The following is a 17,531-nucleotide window of genomic DNA, read 5'->3' as shown; positions in this document are numbered from 1 at the left end:
TATTTAAAAAACTTTAATTATTAACATTTAATTGGTCATTATCATTATTTTCATCCCTATTATTATTATTTATATTATTGTCTATATTATTATTATCCATATCATTTTCTATATTATTATCTATATTACTATCTAAAGTATTGTTATTATTAATATTATTGGTTGATGGTAAATTTAAATTATTTAAAAGTTCTTCTTCTTCTTTATCATTTCTAAACATTCTAAAGTATTTTCCTCTGGCTGCCATTAATTCATCATGGGTACCTTCTTCAATTAAGAAACCTTTTTCCAAAACAAAGATTTTGTCACAATCACGTACAGCAGCCACTTTATGAGCTACCATGATAACTGTATGCCCTTGAGTTAATTTTTTAATACTATTTGTAATGGCTTCTTCACTTTCTGGATCTAACTCTGCTGTGATTTCATCTAATAACATAATCTTTCTTTTGGCACAAATAGCTCTGGCTATTGCAAGTCTTTTCTTTTGACCACCAGACAAGGTATTACCAGCAGTTCCTAAAACGGTTTCATATTTATCCTTTAACTCTTCAATAAACTCATGGGCATTGGCAAGTTTTGAAGCTTCAATAATTTCCTCTTGGGTTGGGTTATCTAGAGCATAGCCAATATTTTCACCAATAGTTGCTTCAAATAAGAGGGCATTCTGGTGAACACATGTTACGAAACCTCTAAGACTACTTGGACGAATTAGTGATGTATCTACACCATCCAATGTAATATTACCTTTTTTAACTTGATAAAATCTTGAAATCAATTCAAATAGTGTTGATTTACCACTACCCGATGGACCTACAATACCATAGCATTTACCAGCTTCGAATTTCATATTTATATTATGAAGAACTTCAATATCTGGACGTGTTGGATAGCTGAATGATATATTTGATAATTCTATTTCACCTCTACATTCTTGTAGTTCAATATAGTTTGTTGGAATTAGAGATACATTTTCATTAACATTGATACCAGTTCTTTTAAAGAATTCCTTTTGTTCTTTTTTCTTTTGTTCTTTAATTTCTTTTTTACTTAATGGAGCTGTAGTACTATCTGCAATTGTTGAAACACCATCTAATGATTCAATACTATTTGGATTATTGTTATTATTTATATCTTCCACATTACTGTTACTTGGGTCCTCTTTTTTAAGTTGATCTAATTTATCACCTCCATCACCTTTATCATCATCACCTTTATCGTCATCGTCATTACCACCTAAACCACGTTGTCTGTCAGCTTCTTCCTCTTCTAATGTAGTTCTCTTTCTTGGTGCAGAACGTAAAATCATAAATACTCTTTTTGAAGCAGCTTGTGATTGAACATAACTGACATAAACACCAAATAGCGACGAGACTGAATCAATAACATAACCAATATAAAGACAAAAAGAAATTAAAAGACCAACAGTAAATTGTTTTTGAACAGCTAAATAGGCCCCATAGTAAAGAATAACAAAGGCTAAACTTTCAACCAATAACCATTTAACAGATGAGGCAAAAGTGTTGTTTACGATAAGTTTTCTGGCAGTAATAAATACATCCATTAAATGCCCTGAATATTTGATGATTTCTTTTTCTTGTCTACAATAATTGGTTACAACATTCATATTTACCATTGACTCTTGTCCATTTTGAGAAGCTTTTGAATTATAAAACAATAAAGTTTTAGTTAACCTTTTAGTAAATTGTGCTTGAATTTGTGTAATGATTGCTAAAACTGGAATGGCTGCAAAGAAAACCAACGATAGCTTCCAGGAGATTGTAAAGATAAAAATTAAACTACCAACAAATTTACAAATACCAGTTGCTATCGATAATAAAATACCAGTTAAAGCGGATCTTAGCATAGGAGTATCTACAATGAGTACATTCATTAAAATGGCTGCATTATTTCTTTGGAAGAATCCCATATCTTGTGCAATTAAGGCTCTGAAAACTTTATTTTGAAGTCTCATAACCATCTTTTCATTTACTATACCAGATATCCACGAACTGATAGTTGAAAAGACAAACTCTATTAAAGCCAAAACAAAAATTAAAATAAAACTACTCTTGAAATCACCAATATGCTTTGTATTTGGTATATCATTAATAATTTGACCAATGTAATAAGGTTGAAGAATGGATGCGGCTGTTGCAACTAATGAACATGCTGTTGAAATTGTAAGCTCTACTATAAATGGTGAAAGTAAATTATAAAGATCTGCTACTGATACTTTGGCATCTTGTGGTTTTGGTCTAATATAAATACCGGTTCCATCATCGAAACGTTTAAAGTTGTCGGTTTTAGCCTCTTTATGTTCTTTATATTTTACCAAAAGGATTAAGCATGTAATTAAAATCATTGTACCCCCAGCAACAATCATAATAATATAATTATATGAAAGAAAAGCATCACAAGTCTTTTTAATTGAGTTATAGTTGTAATTGTTATTACAACTAGCAACTAAACAAACAGTCCATTGATTATTAGCGCCACATGATTTAGTACCGACACCATTTGGAACAGGACATGGTTGAAATTCACCTGGTGCACATTCAGGACATTGATCAGCCCATTCAAAATCACCATTTTCACCATTAAAAACAAATGAGAAATTTTGTGGGCCCAATGGTACATTAGTACCTGTAACTACAAATCTGTAAGAAGTGGAAACGTTTGGATTGTGAATGACACCCTCGACATTGTTGATTGAGTCTTGTAATGGTGAAAGACCGTAAAATGAAGGTCCCCCAAGATTTGAAAGAGAAATTAGAGATGATGAAACACCTTCTTGGTAGATCATTACTAAGAGATCTAAATTATTTACTAAATTGTACTTTGCACCTGCATAAGATGCTGGATCGGTCCACACTAAAGTACCTGTTACAGTTGGTAAACCTGCACTACCATTTGGTTTGTATTTAAAACAATAAGATGTATTGAAACCGGTTGATAAACTCTCTTCTTTCCATTGAGACCCTTTAGTTGTTTCATTTAAACCACCAATTGCCACGAATCTATTTTTTACATCTTTTCCAGTAGAATTTACATAAAGCCAACTTCCCATTCTTAAAGCTCCCCAACCCTGGATATAATCAGCACCTGTAAATGAACCTCCTCCACTGACTGATTGGTATGATCCTGATGATGATAAGTAAAATGTACCATTTAAAAACTTTGCATTGTTGATCATTAAAGCTTTTAATAAAGAACCAGTTGGTTTAATTTTATTTTCCTCTGAAGGTTTACCAGTTGGGTGATAACCTTCAGTTAGATATTGTCTAAGAATAGCAGTTGCGGCAGTAGCAAAAGATGTTGACATTGATGTACCGGACAATGCTAATAATGCATCAGTGTTTGGTAGTGTACCAGTACCACATTGTTGAGTACTATTAGCCCCATTTGATCTAGCAGATGTAATATATTCACCTGGAGCAACTATATCTGGCTTCATACGACCATCATGGGTTGGACCTCTTGATGATGAGCTCATTATATTGTCTTCGTTAAAAAGTACATAGTTTGAACTATTTGAATATGTTTGATTATAACTGAGTTGAATTGAAGCTAGGCAGCATCTTTTAAGGGTTTCCAATGTATTTTGTTCAGCACAACATTGCTGTGGTGTATAGGTACAATACTTATCGTCAAATGCACAAAGTTGTGAAATATAAGAATTTGCTATTGGTAAATAGTTTGAATATACTAAAGTATCTGTGATATATGATTGATGAGCACTTTGTTCTGCACCTACAGTAATAACATTTTTGGCAGTGGCTTGTGATAACAATGCACCATATTGGTCTCCATTACCTGCGGCTCTTAAAATGATGAAATCAGGATGGGTATAGAGAAAATCATCCAACGAAGCAGCACCATCTGAATACTCTCCGAATGGTGTTTGTGGCGATATTGAACCCCACGAATCCCCATGTACTCTTGCACCTGCATCATAAAGGGTTTGATACATTTTGGCATAATCAGCTGGAGGACTAGATAGCTGGGTAGTTGAATCCTTTGAGAGATCATAAAATGCTAATTTTGATTCGTTTGCTAAACCATTAAATTGACCAACTTGCCATGTTGAATCCTGTGGCGAACCAACAGCTGATCCACATACATGAGTACCATGACCATCGACGAAATCTTGATCATCTCCGGAATCGGTATAATAAGCAACGATTTTTCTATGATTTAAATTTACAGTATTATATGGAATTGCGTTATTTGAATCACTGAAAAAGCAATGGCCAGTGTCTAAACCGGTGTCGGCAATACTAATAATTTGACCAGCACCTCTTAATGGGATATCTATCTTATTGTTTTGTACCAATGTTGAATTTTTTGCAAAAACTACAGTTGGTGCAATTCTATTTGCAGAATAATACTTTTCAGCTCTTTCCATAAAGTTACTTTCAGGTTGTTCAGAAATCCATTGATATACTAATTTCTCGGCGCTAACTAAAGAACAGCTATCACTATTAGAGATGCATGAAACAACAGACTTGAATTTCTTTGAGTTAATTGCTTGAATTTCAACTTTAGCATTCAATGGCTTTAAAAAATTAGTTAATGTTGCTTGCCAATTATTTAATATTGAATCACTTGAACCACACAATATAATATACACTGGAATACCAATTGATTTTTGATCAAACTTGATATGAATTTTATTTGATGATTCGAATTCGGCTATCCAAGATACCCATGGCTTATCGAGTAAAGATCTACTTTGTTCAAAGGTCATTACAACTAAAAAACTATCCTGTGGAATATAATTTATAATTGACGATGGATATGGCTGTTCATTTGTAATATGATCAGTAACTACTAAGAAGTCTGATAACTCTTTTCTTGTAATATCATTAATATGATCTGAAAATTGTATTAAATAATGATTTTTCTTATATAAAAATTCTTTATTATTGTTAATATTGCTGTTAATTTTATTATTATTTTTATATGAATCTGAATTTAAACTAATTGATTTTAACAGTCTATTAAAATATGAATAATCTATATTATTGTTATTAATACTCCTATCTCTTATATCATTATTAGTAATTGATTTAAATGATTTTGTATCAATTATTTGATTTCGTAAATATATATTTTTATCTTTTTTTACATGTTTCTGTTGTATTGGTTTTTGTTGATTATTTAATTCAAAAAAATTTAATATACCATATCCATCTCGACCTGTGCTACTATTATCAATAATTTGATATTTTAAACCTAAAAACAATAATAATAGTGATACACCTGACAGTAAAAGTATAATTTTATTTAATGAAAATAAAATTTTCATTTTTTTTTTAAAAAAATTTTTTAAAAAAAATATAAATTAAAAATTAAATTAAAAATACAATTATAATTAAAAAATCTAATAAAAAATAAAAAATATAAATGTTAGATTGGTTCCTTTATTTTTTATTACTATTAAAACTAATAAATAAAAACTTACCTTAATTTTTAAATATATAATTTTAATTTAAAAAAAATTGAAAAACAAATAATTAAATTATCTGTTTATTTAAGAAAAAAAATATAAAATTATTAAAAAAAAAACTTATGTAAATTCTTTTAAAAAGATAAAAAATAAATATTTTAATTTTTTTTTTTAAAAAATTAAACACACAATTTTAATATAATAATAATTATCAATCATAAAATAAATTAATTTTAAAAAAGAACAATATTTAATAGATTGAGTCTAAAATAGAAAAAATATTTATTATAAAAAAAAATAATATTAACCCCTTTTTTTTAAAAAAAAAAAAAAAAAAAAAACCCCCAAATAAATATAATTTAATAACACATTATAAAAAAACCACTCATTTTTAACATCCAAATTAATAATTTTTATACCATATTAAAAAAAAATAACATCTTAAATAAGAGAGAACAAAAAAGATTTATAAAATATATAAAAACTAAGAACATATTAGGTTACACTTAAACAAAAATTTTTATAAATAACTGCCTTTGTGGTTCACTTTTTATGATTAGAATCTTTGATCTTATATAAAGAAAACTCTTATAACTCACCAAAATTTATATTAAAATTAATATAAATTTCGAATTAGTTTATATTATTTTCTGTTCTTTTAAAAAAAAAAAAAAGATAAAAAATAATAAAAAAAAATTAAAATAAAATTAAAATAAAATTAAAATAAAAACAAAAATATATTTTGGTATAGGTTTAAATATTTATTGATTTATTAAGTATCGTTAATTATTATTATTATTTTCATCACTATTATTACCATCAGTATTATTATTTTCATTACTATTATTATTATTATTATTACTATCATTACTATTATTATTGTTTTCATTATTAGTAATTTCATTTCCAGAATCAATACTATTGTTTCTTTCTATTTCTTCATCGGTTGATAAAATTTTTAGTTTCTCATGATCTTCTTCTCCCTCTCTATCGTCTCTAAACATTCTGTGATATTTTCCTTTGAGAGACATTAATTCTTCATGGGAACCTTCTTCAACTAAATGACCTTTATCTAATACAAAAATCTTATCGCAATCACGTACGGCAGCTACTTTATGAGCAACCATGATTACAGTGTGACCTTTAGTTAATTTTTTAATACTATTTGTAACATGCTCTTCACTTTCTGGATCTAATTCTGCAGTGATTTCATCTAATAACATAATCTTTCTTTTAGCACAAATGGATCTTGCAATTGCTATTCTCTTCTTTTGACCACCGGATAATTGACCACCATTTGAATTTAGTAAAGTTTCGTATTTATCTGGTAATTCCTCAATAAATTCATGAGCATTAGCAAGTTTAGCAGCTTCGGTGACTTCTTCTTTAGTTGGTTTATCGAGAGCATAACCAATATTTTCAAAGATGGTTTGTTCAAATAATAATGCATTTTGATGAACACATGTTACAAAACTTCTAAGTACATTTGGTTTAATAAGTTCAATGTTTTGGCCATCGATTAAGAGATCACCTTTTTGTACGTAATAGAAACGAGCGATTAAATCTAAAATGGTTGATTTACCGCTACCTGATGGACCTACAATACCATAACATTTACCAGCTTCAAACTTCATGCTAACATTGACGAGTACTTTAACGTCTGGTCTAAGTGGATAAATGAATGTAACACCTTTTAATTCTATATCGCCTCTGCAATTGTTATAATCCATATAATTGGCCATTGGTTTCATTTCTACAACAGTAAGACCACCATTATTTGTAAATTGACTCTTTTCTTTTGATTTTCTCTTCTTCTTATGTGAAACTTTTTGTGATTCATCATTACTTCCAACACTGATATTATCAATTTGATTGATATTATTTTCACCTCCCTCTCCAACGGAAATTTTGGCGCTAAGTCTTGAAGAATGGAGATCGCCATAACTAAATCCATCAGAGTCAGAGTCAGTTTCGGTATCGAATGCTTTATTTTGATTTCTATGGTATCTGTTGCTATATTCGTCACCACCAGATGATGATGAATCATCCCCGTCATAACTACTACTGGAATCTGATGAGTCTTCTAATCTTTCGTCATCGAGTGTTGCTTTTCTCTTTGGTGCTGAACGTAAAATCATAAATACTCTAGTGGCAGATGCTTGGCATTGTACAAAACTAACATAAACACTGAATAATGTTGTTGATGATTCAATTACATAACCAATGTACAATGAGAACGAAATTAAAAGACCAATGGTAAATTGCTTTTGGATTACTAAGAATGCACCGAAATAAAGAATGACGAATGCTAAACTTTCAACCATTAACCATTTGACGGATGATGCAAAAGTATTATTTACAATGAGTTTTCTAGCAGTTAAATATACATCCATTAAGAGTTCGCCATATTTAACCATTTCTTTTTCTTGCTTACAATAATTGGCAACAACATGAATATTTGTAAATGATTCTTGACCGAGCTGGGAAGCTTTTGAGTTATAATATAACATGATTCTAGTTAATCTTTTAGTGAACTGTGCTTGAATTTGGGTGACAATACCAAGAACTGGTACAGCACCAAAGAAGGCCAAAGATAATTTCCAGGAGATAGTAAAAATGAAAACCAAACTACCAACAAACTTGCAGATTCCAGTTGCTAAATTGATCATAATACCTGTTAATGCGGATCTTAACATTGGAGTATCAACGATGATAATATTCATTAAGGCGGCAGAACCATTACTTTGGAAAAAGATAATATCTTGGGCCATAATAGAACGGAAAACTTTATTTTGGAGTCTCATTACAATTTGTTCGTTTGCAATACCTGATACCCATGAGCTAATAGTTGAGAAAACAAACTCTAGAAAAGCCAAAATGAAAATAATAATAAACTCGGTTCTAAGATCGTTTATACTTTTGGTTGTTGGTACGGCTTGAATAATATTACCAATGTAGAATGGCTGGAGAATTGATGCAGCAGTGGCAACCAATGAACAAGCAGTGGAGAATGCAAGTCTAATAATGAATGGGGAGATTAAACTATAAAGATCTGCAATAGTAATTGGTGATAATGGTGCTTTATCTCTAATGTGAATACCAGTACCATCTTCAGCACGTTTGATAACTTCTCTTTTACTTTCTCTACGTTCCATATATTTAGCTAACAAGATAACACAAATGATGATTGTCATGATACCACCAGCAACAATAATAATGATATAGTTGTATGAAAGGAACTCTTCACAGCTTTGACTAAGAGAGTTGTAATTATAACCGCTGTTACAAGTTTGGACCAAGCATTTTGACCATACGTGATTATTGGTACATGATTTTGTACCAACACCATTTGGAACTGAACAAGTAATATCACTGTCATCTGGACTACATTGACGGCATTCATCAGCCCAGTCGAAATCACCGTTTTCACCATGGAATACAAATGAGAATTTCTGTGGACCCATAGGAACGTTTGTACCTTCGACTAAAAATGAATAAGATGTTGAGCCATTTGGGTAATGAATGATTGTTTCGACATTGTTGATGGTATCAGCTTCTGGATCAGTATCGTTTCTTGATGCACCACCAGAATTAGCGTAAAAAATTTTAGTTGTACTGTTACCATGGATGGTCATTGTGAGATCTAAATTATTTACCAAATTCAATCTTGCACCAGAGTATGATGCTGGATCGGTCCATACTAATGTGGCTACAATTTTAGGGATACCTGTGCTGCCATTTGGTTTAAATGTAAAGCAATATGAGATATTAAAATTTGTTTCGACCTCTGGCTCTTTCCATTCTGTTGGCTTGGCACCATTCTCTAAACCTCCAATTGCTACAAATCTAGTTTTTTCTTTTCCAGTTGATTTTACATACATCCAATTGTTCATTCTAATAGCACCCCAACCTTGAACATAATTGGCACCGACAAATGGATATTCAATACCATTTTTTGGGAAAGTTGATACGGATTCAGCATCGGTGAATTCAAATGTACCATTTAATAGCTGAGCATTATTAATCATTAGTGCTTTTAATAATGAACCGGTTGGTTTAATTTTATTCTCTTCTACTGGTTCACCTGTTGGGTAATAACCTTCGGTTAGATATTGTCTAAGGATTGCTGTTGCTGCGGTTGCCAATGGAGTGGCCATAGATGAACCTTGTAATGCCAATAATGCGTTAGTATTTGGTAATGCACCTGTACCACATTGTTGAGTATTATCTGGACCATTTGATCTTGAAGATGTAATAAATTGACCTGGAGCAACTAAATCAGGCTTCATACGACCATCGTGAGTTGGACCCTTTGATGAAAAGATAGCAATATTATTCTCGTTGTAATATGGAGTATTACTAAATTTATCTATATATGCTTGTTTGATTTCGGCTGGGCAACATTTAAGAAGAACTTTGACTGTGCCCATTTCATTGCAACATTGTTGTGGTGTATAGTCTTTATACTTGTCATCGAATTCGTTATAAATGTAATCTCTCCAGGTAATAAAATCTGCGTCATAATCTAAATAGGATAATGTATCCTCCATAAATGATTGATGTGATGATTGTTCTGCACCTACAGTTATAACATTTTTGGCAGTGGCTTGTGATAACAATGACCCATATTGTTCATTATTACCAGCAGCTCTTAAAATGATGAAATCTGGATGGGTATAGAGGAAATCGTCTATGGAGCCTGCATCGTCTGAATATGCACCAAGATAACCTTGCAATGAAACTGAACCCCATGAATCACCATGTACTCTTGCACCTGCATCATAAAGTGGTTGATACATTTTGGAATAATCGGAAGGTGGAGTTGGATCCTGTGTGGTAGAACCTAGAGCAATATCATAAAATGCCAATTTAGCATCACTTGCTAAACCGCTAAATTGACCAATTTGCCATGTTGAGTCCTCTGGGGTACCAACGGCAGTACCTGAAACATGAGTACCATGACCATTAATGAAATCTTGATCATCACCATAGGTGGAATTGAAATAATAAGCAACGACTTTTCTATGATTTAAATTTACAGTATTATATGGAATTGCGTTATTTGAATCACTGAAAAAGCAATGACCAGTGTCTAAACCAGTATCGGCAATACTAATAATTTGACCAGCACCTCTCAATGGGATATCGTTTCTATCGTTATTAGCAAGAGTTTGATTGGTGGCAAATACAACAGTTGGGGACAATCTATTTGAGGTTAACAACTTTCCAGCACGTTCAATAAAGTTACTTTCAGGTTGTTCTGAAATCCATTGATATACTAATTTCTCGGCGCTAACTAATGAGCAACCAACACTATTAGAGATACATGAAACTACAGACTTGAATTTCTTTGAGTTAATTGCTTGAATTTCGACTTTAGCATTCAATGGCTTTAAATTCCTATCGTTATTTAAAATTGATTGCCATTTATGTGCAAGTAAGTCATTTGAACCACATAATATAATATAAACTGGATGACCAAGTGACTTTTCTTTAAAGTTTAAATGAACCTTATTGGATGGTTCAAGTTCGCCAACCCAAGAAACCCATTTCTTTGATGAAATTAATCTACTTTGTTCAAAAGTCATAACAACTAAGAAGGAATCGTGTGGGATATAATGAATGATGGATGATGCAAATGGTTGTTCTTGACTGATACGACCATCGGTACTGCTAAGGAAATCTACCAATTCGTTCTTTGATTCCTTTGTAATCTTTTCTTTAAATTGAACTAAATAATGGTTCTTTTTAATATAATATTCTTCATGATTTAATTGATCAATCAAAGTCTCTTCTTTATCGCTATCTTCATTAGACTTTAGTACTCTAGAAATTAAGTTTGGGAAATCAATTAAATTTTTATCTTTTTTTGAAATTTGGCTTTTAACCGAGTTTGAATAGGACTTGATTCCTTTTTTGGTATTTGTATTTATGATTTCGTTTCTTAATAATATTTTCTTATTATTGGAGGAGGGAGTATGGGCATTTTTTTGAAAAATTGAATTGAAATAATTTACAGTTGGTTCATCATTAATAACCCTATTAATTTTATTTTTTTCGATTAACTCTAATTTAATACCTAAAAATAAAACCAATAATATTATACCTGATAATATTAATAATTTTGGTATTTTAAATTGTAATTTCATTATAAACAATGAATTTTTTTTTTTTTGCTTTATATAAAAATTATTAATATTTAAAAGTTTTTTTTTTATAAAATATAAAAAAACAACACTTACTTTTTATAATTTTTTTATTTTACAGTTACTATATATATATATGAATTTTAAAATTTTTGAGATATGTACAAGTTGATATATGATTTAAGAATCTAATAAAAAATAAAAATACATAAAATTAATTAATAAATAATGTTACAAATAATAATAATACATGAATTTTGTTAAAAAAAAAAAAAAGAAAGAGAAATAAAATTAATGATTGTGTAATGAGGAGTGTGTTTCTTTTTTAAAAGAAATGAGATTGAAAAAATTTAAAAAAAAATAAAAAATTTTTTATAAAAATATTTTTTTTTATTTATTTTTATATATTTTTTTTTATTGAGGTTATTAAAATTTTGATAAATAAATAAATAAATAATGAAAAAAATGAATAAATGAATGAACAAATGAATGAATGATTGATGATTGAATGATTGAATAATTGAATGATTGAATAATTGAATGATTGAATGATTGAATGGTTGAGTGGTTGAGTGATTGAGTATATGTATGTATTATAAAAAACAAATAAATACCTTTGTGTATTTTTGATTATTAAGTATGTTACAGATAGTATTATTACAATATATGAAAAAAATGATCAAATTTTTTTTTTTTTTTTTTTTTTTTATTTTTTATCCAACAAGATCCAAGAAAATTTTAAAAAAAAAAGAGAAAAAAAAAATAATTTAAAATAAACAAAATTTTAAAAATTAAAAAAAAATAAAAAAAATATTTTTAAAAGAAATAAAATAATATCTGGATGATTATGCCTCTGCCTAATAACAGGTCGCATATAACACAGTAATTTGATGTTGTAACTTTATGTGATTGTGTGTATTTTCTGAAAAACTTAAAAATATAAAATAATAAAATAAAAAAAAAATTAAAAAAAAATTAAAAAAAATTAAAAAAAATAAAAATTATTTTGATTTAATTTTCAAAAATATTTCGAAATTGAAATTAAAATATATAAAAATAACATTACCTTATTATATATTATTTGTAAATATTTGGAATTATATAGTCACAAATTATTATGTATTTAGAAATATTCAAAGCAATGATATTTAGAGTGTGTTAAATCTTTAACATCAAAATAAAAATATAAAAAAAATTTACTCAACACAAACCACTTTTTTATTTTTGTCGAATACTGAAAAAAAAAAAAAAAATTAAAAAAAATAAAAAAAATATTTTGTGTGTTAAAACGATTACAACCAATCATGGTAATTTTTGCATTTTAAAATCTATTTTATTATAATAATTTCTTTACTAAATATGCAAAAGTTTAGCAGTTTTTATAATGCGTTGTTGCTATCATCATATTTTAATATGAGTATAACCGAAATGATTGTCTAATGCAAAAAAAATATATATAAAAAAAATAAATAGCGAAGTTTGACTATCGGTTTTTTTTTTTTTTGTTTTTAATGAAATAATTATACATTAAATTTCTATATAAGAAAAACACGAAATTAAATAAAATTAAATAAAATAAAATAAAATAAAGAGAAAACAAAATTATCTTGTATACACACATTCGGTTTTTTTAAAAATTTTAATTTTTACAGTTTTGTTTATTTATTTATTTATTAATTTATTTATATATTTATTTATTTAGCAAATATTTTTAAATCTGTTATTTATGTTATTATTAAATTCTAAAATTGATGGGATTTTATTCTTATTGTTGTTGATATATGTATTATTATTATTTTTTAATTCTTCGTCTTCTTCACATCTGAGAGCACCACCAATAGACATGAAACTACCAAAAGTAAGAGCCATTTTAAGTGAGGCTTTGCCCATTAATGAAAAAAATTCTCTACCTCTAACACCTCTTGGTAATAACATAAGTGACATATAGATTGCACCCAATGAGGTACCTACTGCAGCACCCATTAAAAAACCCATTTGGATACCTCTTATACATTCACCTGCTGTTTCTTCTTCGCTTTTATAAGTTTTACTTTTTTCATATGATAATCTAGTTGGCATAACCATTTTTAAATTTTATATATCTGTTTTGTATTTTTATTATTATAATAATATTGTAGTTGGGTTATTTATAGTTTTTTTTTTTTGAATATTGATAAAAATAGATTAATTAAGTATATTATAATCTATTTGAAATTATTTATTTTTCGAAAAATGAATGAATAATTAAAATAAAAAAAAAAAAATTAAAAAAATTAAAAAAATTGTGTGAAAATTAAAAAAAAAAAATAAAAAAAAAATAATATAAAAATAATTATTTCGTCAACTTTTTTTATTTTTTATTTTTTTTTATTTTTTTTTTAAATTAATTTAATAATAAAAGTATTTATTTTTATAAATACTAATAATAAAATAATAGTAATAATAATAATTTATTTGTATAGTTATAAATTATGAAGCAATGAGTATACCAGTAACAAGTACTCAAGAATATAAGCAGTTAACTAAAGTTTTAGAAATATTGGAATTACAAAGGGAACAGGTTTTAAAAGATAGAGAATTTATAGAAAATGCATATAAGGAAGCAATTGGAAATCCTGTTGAATATATAGAGTCACTGGTATCTGGGGTATGTTTAATTTCACTTGTAAGAAAGTTAAATATTAATCAGTATTGATACTAATACAGTTTTATTTTTAAAGGCAATTAGATTACCACCCAAAATTAATATCATAAATATACCAGATTTAACTGGTATTTTATTACCCACATATAATAATAAAAATAATAATGTTAGTACTAATAGTAGCAGTGGCAGCATCGGTATTAATAGTAATCAAAGACTTGTAAATAATAATAGTATCAATAAAGAAAATGAAAAAGAAGTTAGAAATGAAATTGTTGTATATAAAAAAAGAATGAACAATCATGATGAAAGTGATAGTAATTTTAAAGAAGGTGAAAATGAGGTTATTAGAAAACCACCAAGGCCCTATCCAAGGGCACTCAGTAAAACAAATTTAGCATACTGGACCGAGGAAGAGCATAATAGATTGGAGGAGTTATTGGTCGAATTCCCAGAAGAGGAGGTCGCAACACATAGATGGGTTAAAATAGCAAATAAACTAGGTAATAGAACTCCAGCACAGGTTGCAAGTCGTACACAAAAATACTTTAAAAAATTAGAAAGATTAGGATTGGAGATTCCTGGTTCAAGACCAAAGAAAAAGCGTAGTGGAAGTATTAGTAGTGGTGGTTTTGAACCACAGTCATCTGAAGATGAAAGGAGATTAGAAATAAAGCAAAGTTCAAATAGTAGTAATTCAAATTCAGCAGCAAATAATAAAAATTCATCATCAAATAGTACAGCCAAAGTTCATGAAGGATATAAATGCGACGGCTGTGATATCGAGCCCATTGTTGGCGTTAGATGGCATTGCGAAGAGTGCATGAATGAGGTAGATTTATGTTCTAAATGCCACGATGAATTGGATGAGATCGGAAAACATCTATCATCACATCACATGACTGCTTTTGAAAATCCAGATTCATATTTCTTGGATGATGACTACAAATATACATATCCAACTGGCGAGTCAAATTATTTAGATCCAAATTATAGATAGAAAATTATAAAAACAATAAACTATTTAAATTTTGTACATTAATAAATTTATTAATAAAATTTTTTTTTTAATAAATAAATAAAATATAAAAGGTTTTTTTCTTTTGGTTTTTAATATAACATAATTTTTTATTTTAATTTTGTTTACAATGAGGAACATCTAGCATATCGGTTAAATAGGCACCAACATTTTCATCGACAGGTACTTGGTTTTCATTTTCTGATGGTTGATTGTTATTTTTGTTTGGTGAAGCAGCAGGTTTATCAATGGGTGGTGCAGCAGCAGGTTTATTAATGGGTGGTGCAGCAGCAGGTTTATCAATGGGTGGTGCAGGTTTGGCGGGTATATTGCTTGGTGGTCGAGTTTGAATGGTATTGTTTTTGAGTTTTGTTATATAATTACTATTATTATAATCACTATTATTATAAAGATTATTATTATTATTATTAATAGTAGTATTGTTATTATTATTAATATTAGTAGTAGTGGTATTGTTATTATTATTATTATTATAACTACTATTATTATAAAGATTATTATTATTATTATTAATAGTAGTATCGTTATTATTATTATTATTAGTAGTAGTATTGTTATTATTATTATTATTAGTAGTATTAGTAGTATTAGTAGTATTAGTAGTATTGTTATTATTATTTTTATTTTTATTTTTTTTTCCAAATTTTTTATCAGCCAAATCACCTATGTTTTCTAATACTTTAATGAAATCGCTGTATTTTTCTTTGTCACTTGCGCTCATATCATGTGGGATTTTTTTTTTATTATTATTGTTTTTGTTTTTATTCCTTTTGGTAGGGTTGGCTTCCCAGCAGAATTTTTTTGTTTGGCTAATATGTTGTTTTGGGTATAGGTCCCACTGGTAGCAAATAAGGTGATTTTGAGTTGATTTTAATGGGTGAGAGATATCGTTATATAGGTTTACAGAGTTTGCAGATAGTTTGTTGGTTACAAATTCATCTACTAAAATACATCTATGATAGCACCAGTGGAAATTGTATTTAATTTCATTGTACATTGGATTGAAACAATTTTTTTCATTTTTTATGAAATCTATACATTCTTCATGAGAGTAGTCCCTTTCGAAAATGGCTTTTAATTGTGAGGCCCTAAATCCAGTGGCATATTGATATTCTTTAGTGGTTTCTTCTTCTTCTTTTTTTTTTTCTTCTTTTTCTTCTTTTTCTTCTTCATCATCATCATCAGAGCTATAAAGATTATCTTCCTCATGGTCTATGAATTCGTCATCATCATTGTCATCATCTGATAGTGAGATGTCTTTTAGATTTATAAATGGTGAAATATAGTCATCTTCTGATTTCGTTTTATAATATAATATTTCTTCTTTTGTTTTTCCGTCATAGTCAAACGTATATTTCTTATTATTGAATTTTATTGATAGTTTTCTTTTTTTTTTAAGGATATTTTCACTATCTTCCTCATCAGAGCTGATATCAACAAAAACATCTCTATAATAAAGTTCCTTTTTTTTATTTGGGTCTACATTTCTAAAGTAATCGTCTAAATATACATCATTAGGTAAATCAGTGACAGTATTATTAATTTTGGTTTCATCTGTAATATTTTAAAACTATTAGTGTTATTAATTAAAACAAATCATTCACTATCATGAGATATATTTTTGCAAAAAATACTTGCTTTTCGGAATATCTTTTATTACAATTTGCCCATCTTCGTTTACTTGTATTTGATTAAGATCAGTTAAGTGTTTTTCATTTTTGTTGATTCCTTTCAAAGCATAGTAATAATCGTCTTCATCGCCATCATCATAACTGTTGTCGCTATCAGAGTCAGAGTATTCATCATAGTATTCGTCATAATCATCATAAAATTCACTATTTATAAAATAATCATAGTCACTTTCTAAATCTTTTTCTTCTCCACCACTGTATTTACATTTTACTATTTCATTTTTACATTCGGGACATTTTGTTGAACTCTTGGGGGGTAAATTAGTTGATGTTTAATATTTATATTACCAAAATATATTAAAGTTATATCTTACTTTACTGTGTGCACTTATACACTCAAAACAAAATGAGTGGTTGCATCCTTCTATAGTAACCAGATTGTGTTTCTTCTTACATAGTCCGCATTTAATTATGCTACTCTGTTGAGCTGACTGGGACATTCTAAAGGATCTATAAATTGAATTGGACTAATTGGGTAAAAATATTATCAATTAAATTGTTTAATGTTTATTTTATTATAAATTTAAAAATTAAAAAAAAAAAATTAAAAAAAAAAAAT

At 28.1% G+C, this 17,531-nt stretch overlaps 4 protein-coding genes across 4 annotated transcripts; 1 reads left to right on the top strand and 3 right to left on the bottom strand.

Moving 5' to 3' along the window:
• Window positions 1-13: 13 nt before the first annotated feature.
• On the bottom strand, window positions 14-11,601 carry TagC (uncharacterized protein; the record flags this gene model as incomplete). The annotated part of the gene is made up of 4 exons (XM_003284312.1): window positions 14-5,137; window positions 5,761-5,762; window positions 6,294-6,313; window positions 11,519-11,601. 4 exons carry the CDS (start codon window positions 11,599-11,601, stop codon window positions 14-16), a joined length of 5,229 nt encoding a protein of 1,742 aa, XP_003284360.1.
• Window positions 11,602-13,410: 1,809 nt separating this feature from the next.
• Window positions 13,411-13,599, bottom strand: DICPUDRAFT_13167 (uncharacterized protein; the record flags this gene model as incomplete). The annotated part of the gene is made up of 1 exon (XM_003284311.1): window positions 13,411-13,599. A coding segment is annotated over one exon (189 nt), but the record flags the coding sequence as incomplete, so codon positions are not given.
• A 478-nt stretch (window positions 13,600-14,077) lies between these two features.
• Window positions 14,078-15,242, top strand: DICPUDRAFT_148146 (uncharacterized protein; the record flags this gene model as incomplete). Its single annotated transcript, XM_003284336.1, has 2 exons — window positions 14,078-14,245; window positions 14,319-15,242. The coding sequence occupies 2 exons, from the start codon at window positions 14,078-14,080 to the stop codon at window positions 15,240-15,242; spliced, it is 1,092 nt and encodes a 363-aa protein (XP_003284384.1).
• Window positions 15,243-15,375: 133 nt separating this feature from the next.
• On the bottom strand, window positions 15,376-17,485 carry DICPUDRAFT_96671 (uncharacterized protein; the record flags this gene model as incomplete). The annotated part of the gene is made up of 3 exons (XM_003284310.1): window positions 17,287-17,485; window positions 16,920-17,220; window positions 15,376-16,835 (listed from the first exon to the last, which is right to left on the bottom strand). The coding sequence occupies exons 1-3, from the start codon at window positions 17,410-17,412 to the stop codon at window positions 15,376-15,378; spliced, it is 1,887 nt and encodes a 628-aa protein (XP_003284358.1). The 5' UTR covers window positions 17,413-17,485.
• Window positions 17,486-17,531: the final 46 nt, after the last annotated feature.

This window comes from Dictyostelium purpureum (assembly GCF_000190715.1).
Source record: "Dictyostelium purpureum unplaced genomic scaffold DICPUscaffold_23, whole genome shotgun sequence".
NCBI lineage: Eukaryota > Evosea > Eumycetozoa > Dictyosteliales > Dictyosteliaceae > Dictyostelium > Dictyostelium purpureum.
Note: the sequence above shows the minus strand (reverse complement) of the source record. Positions and strands in the feature narration are given on the sequence as shown.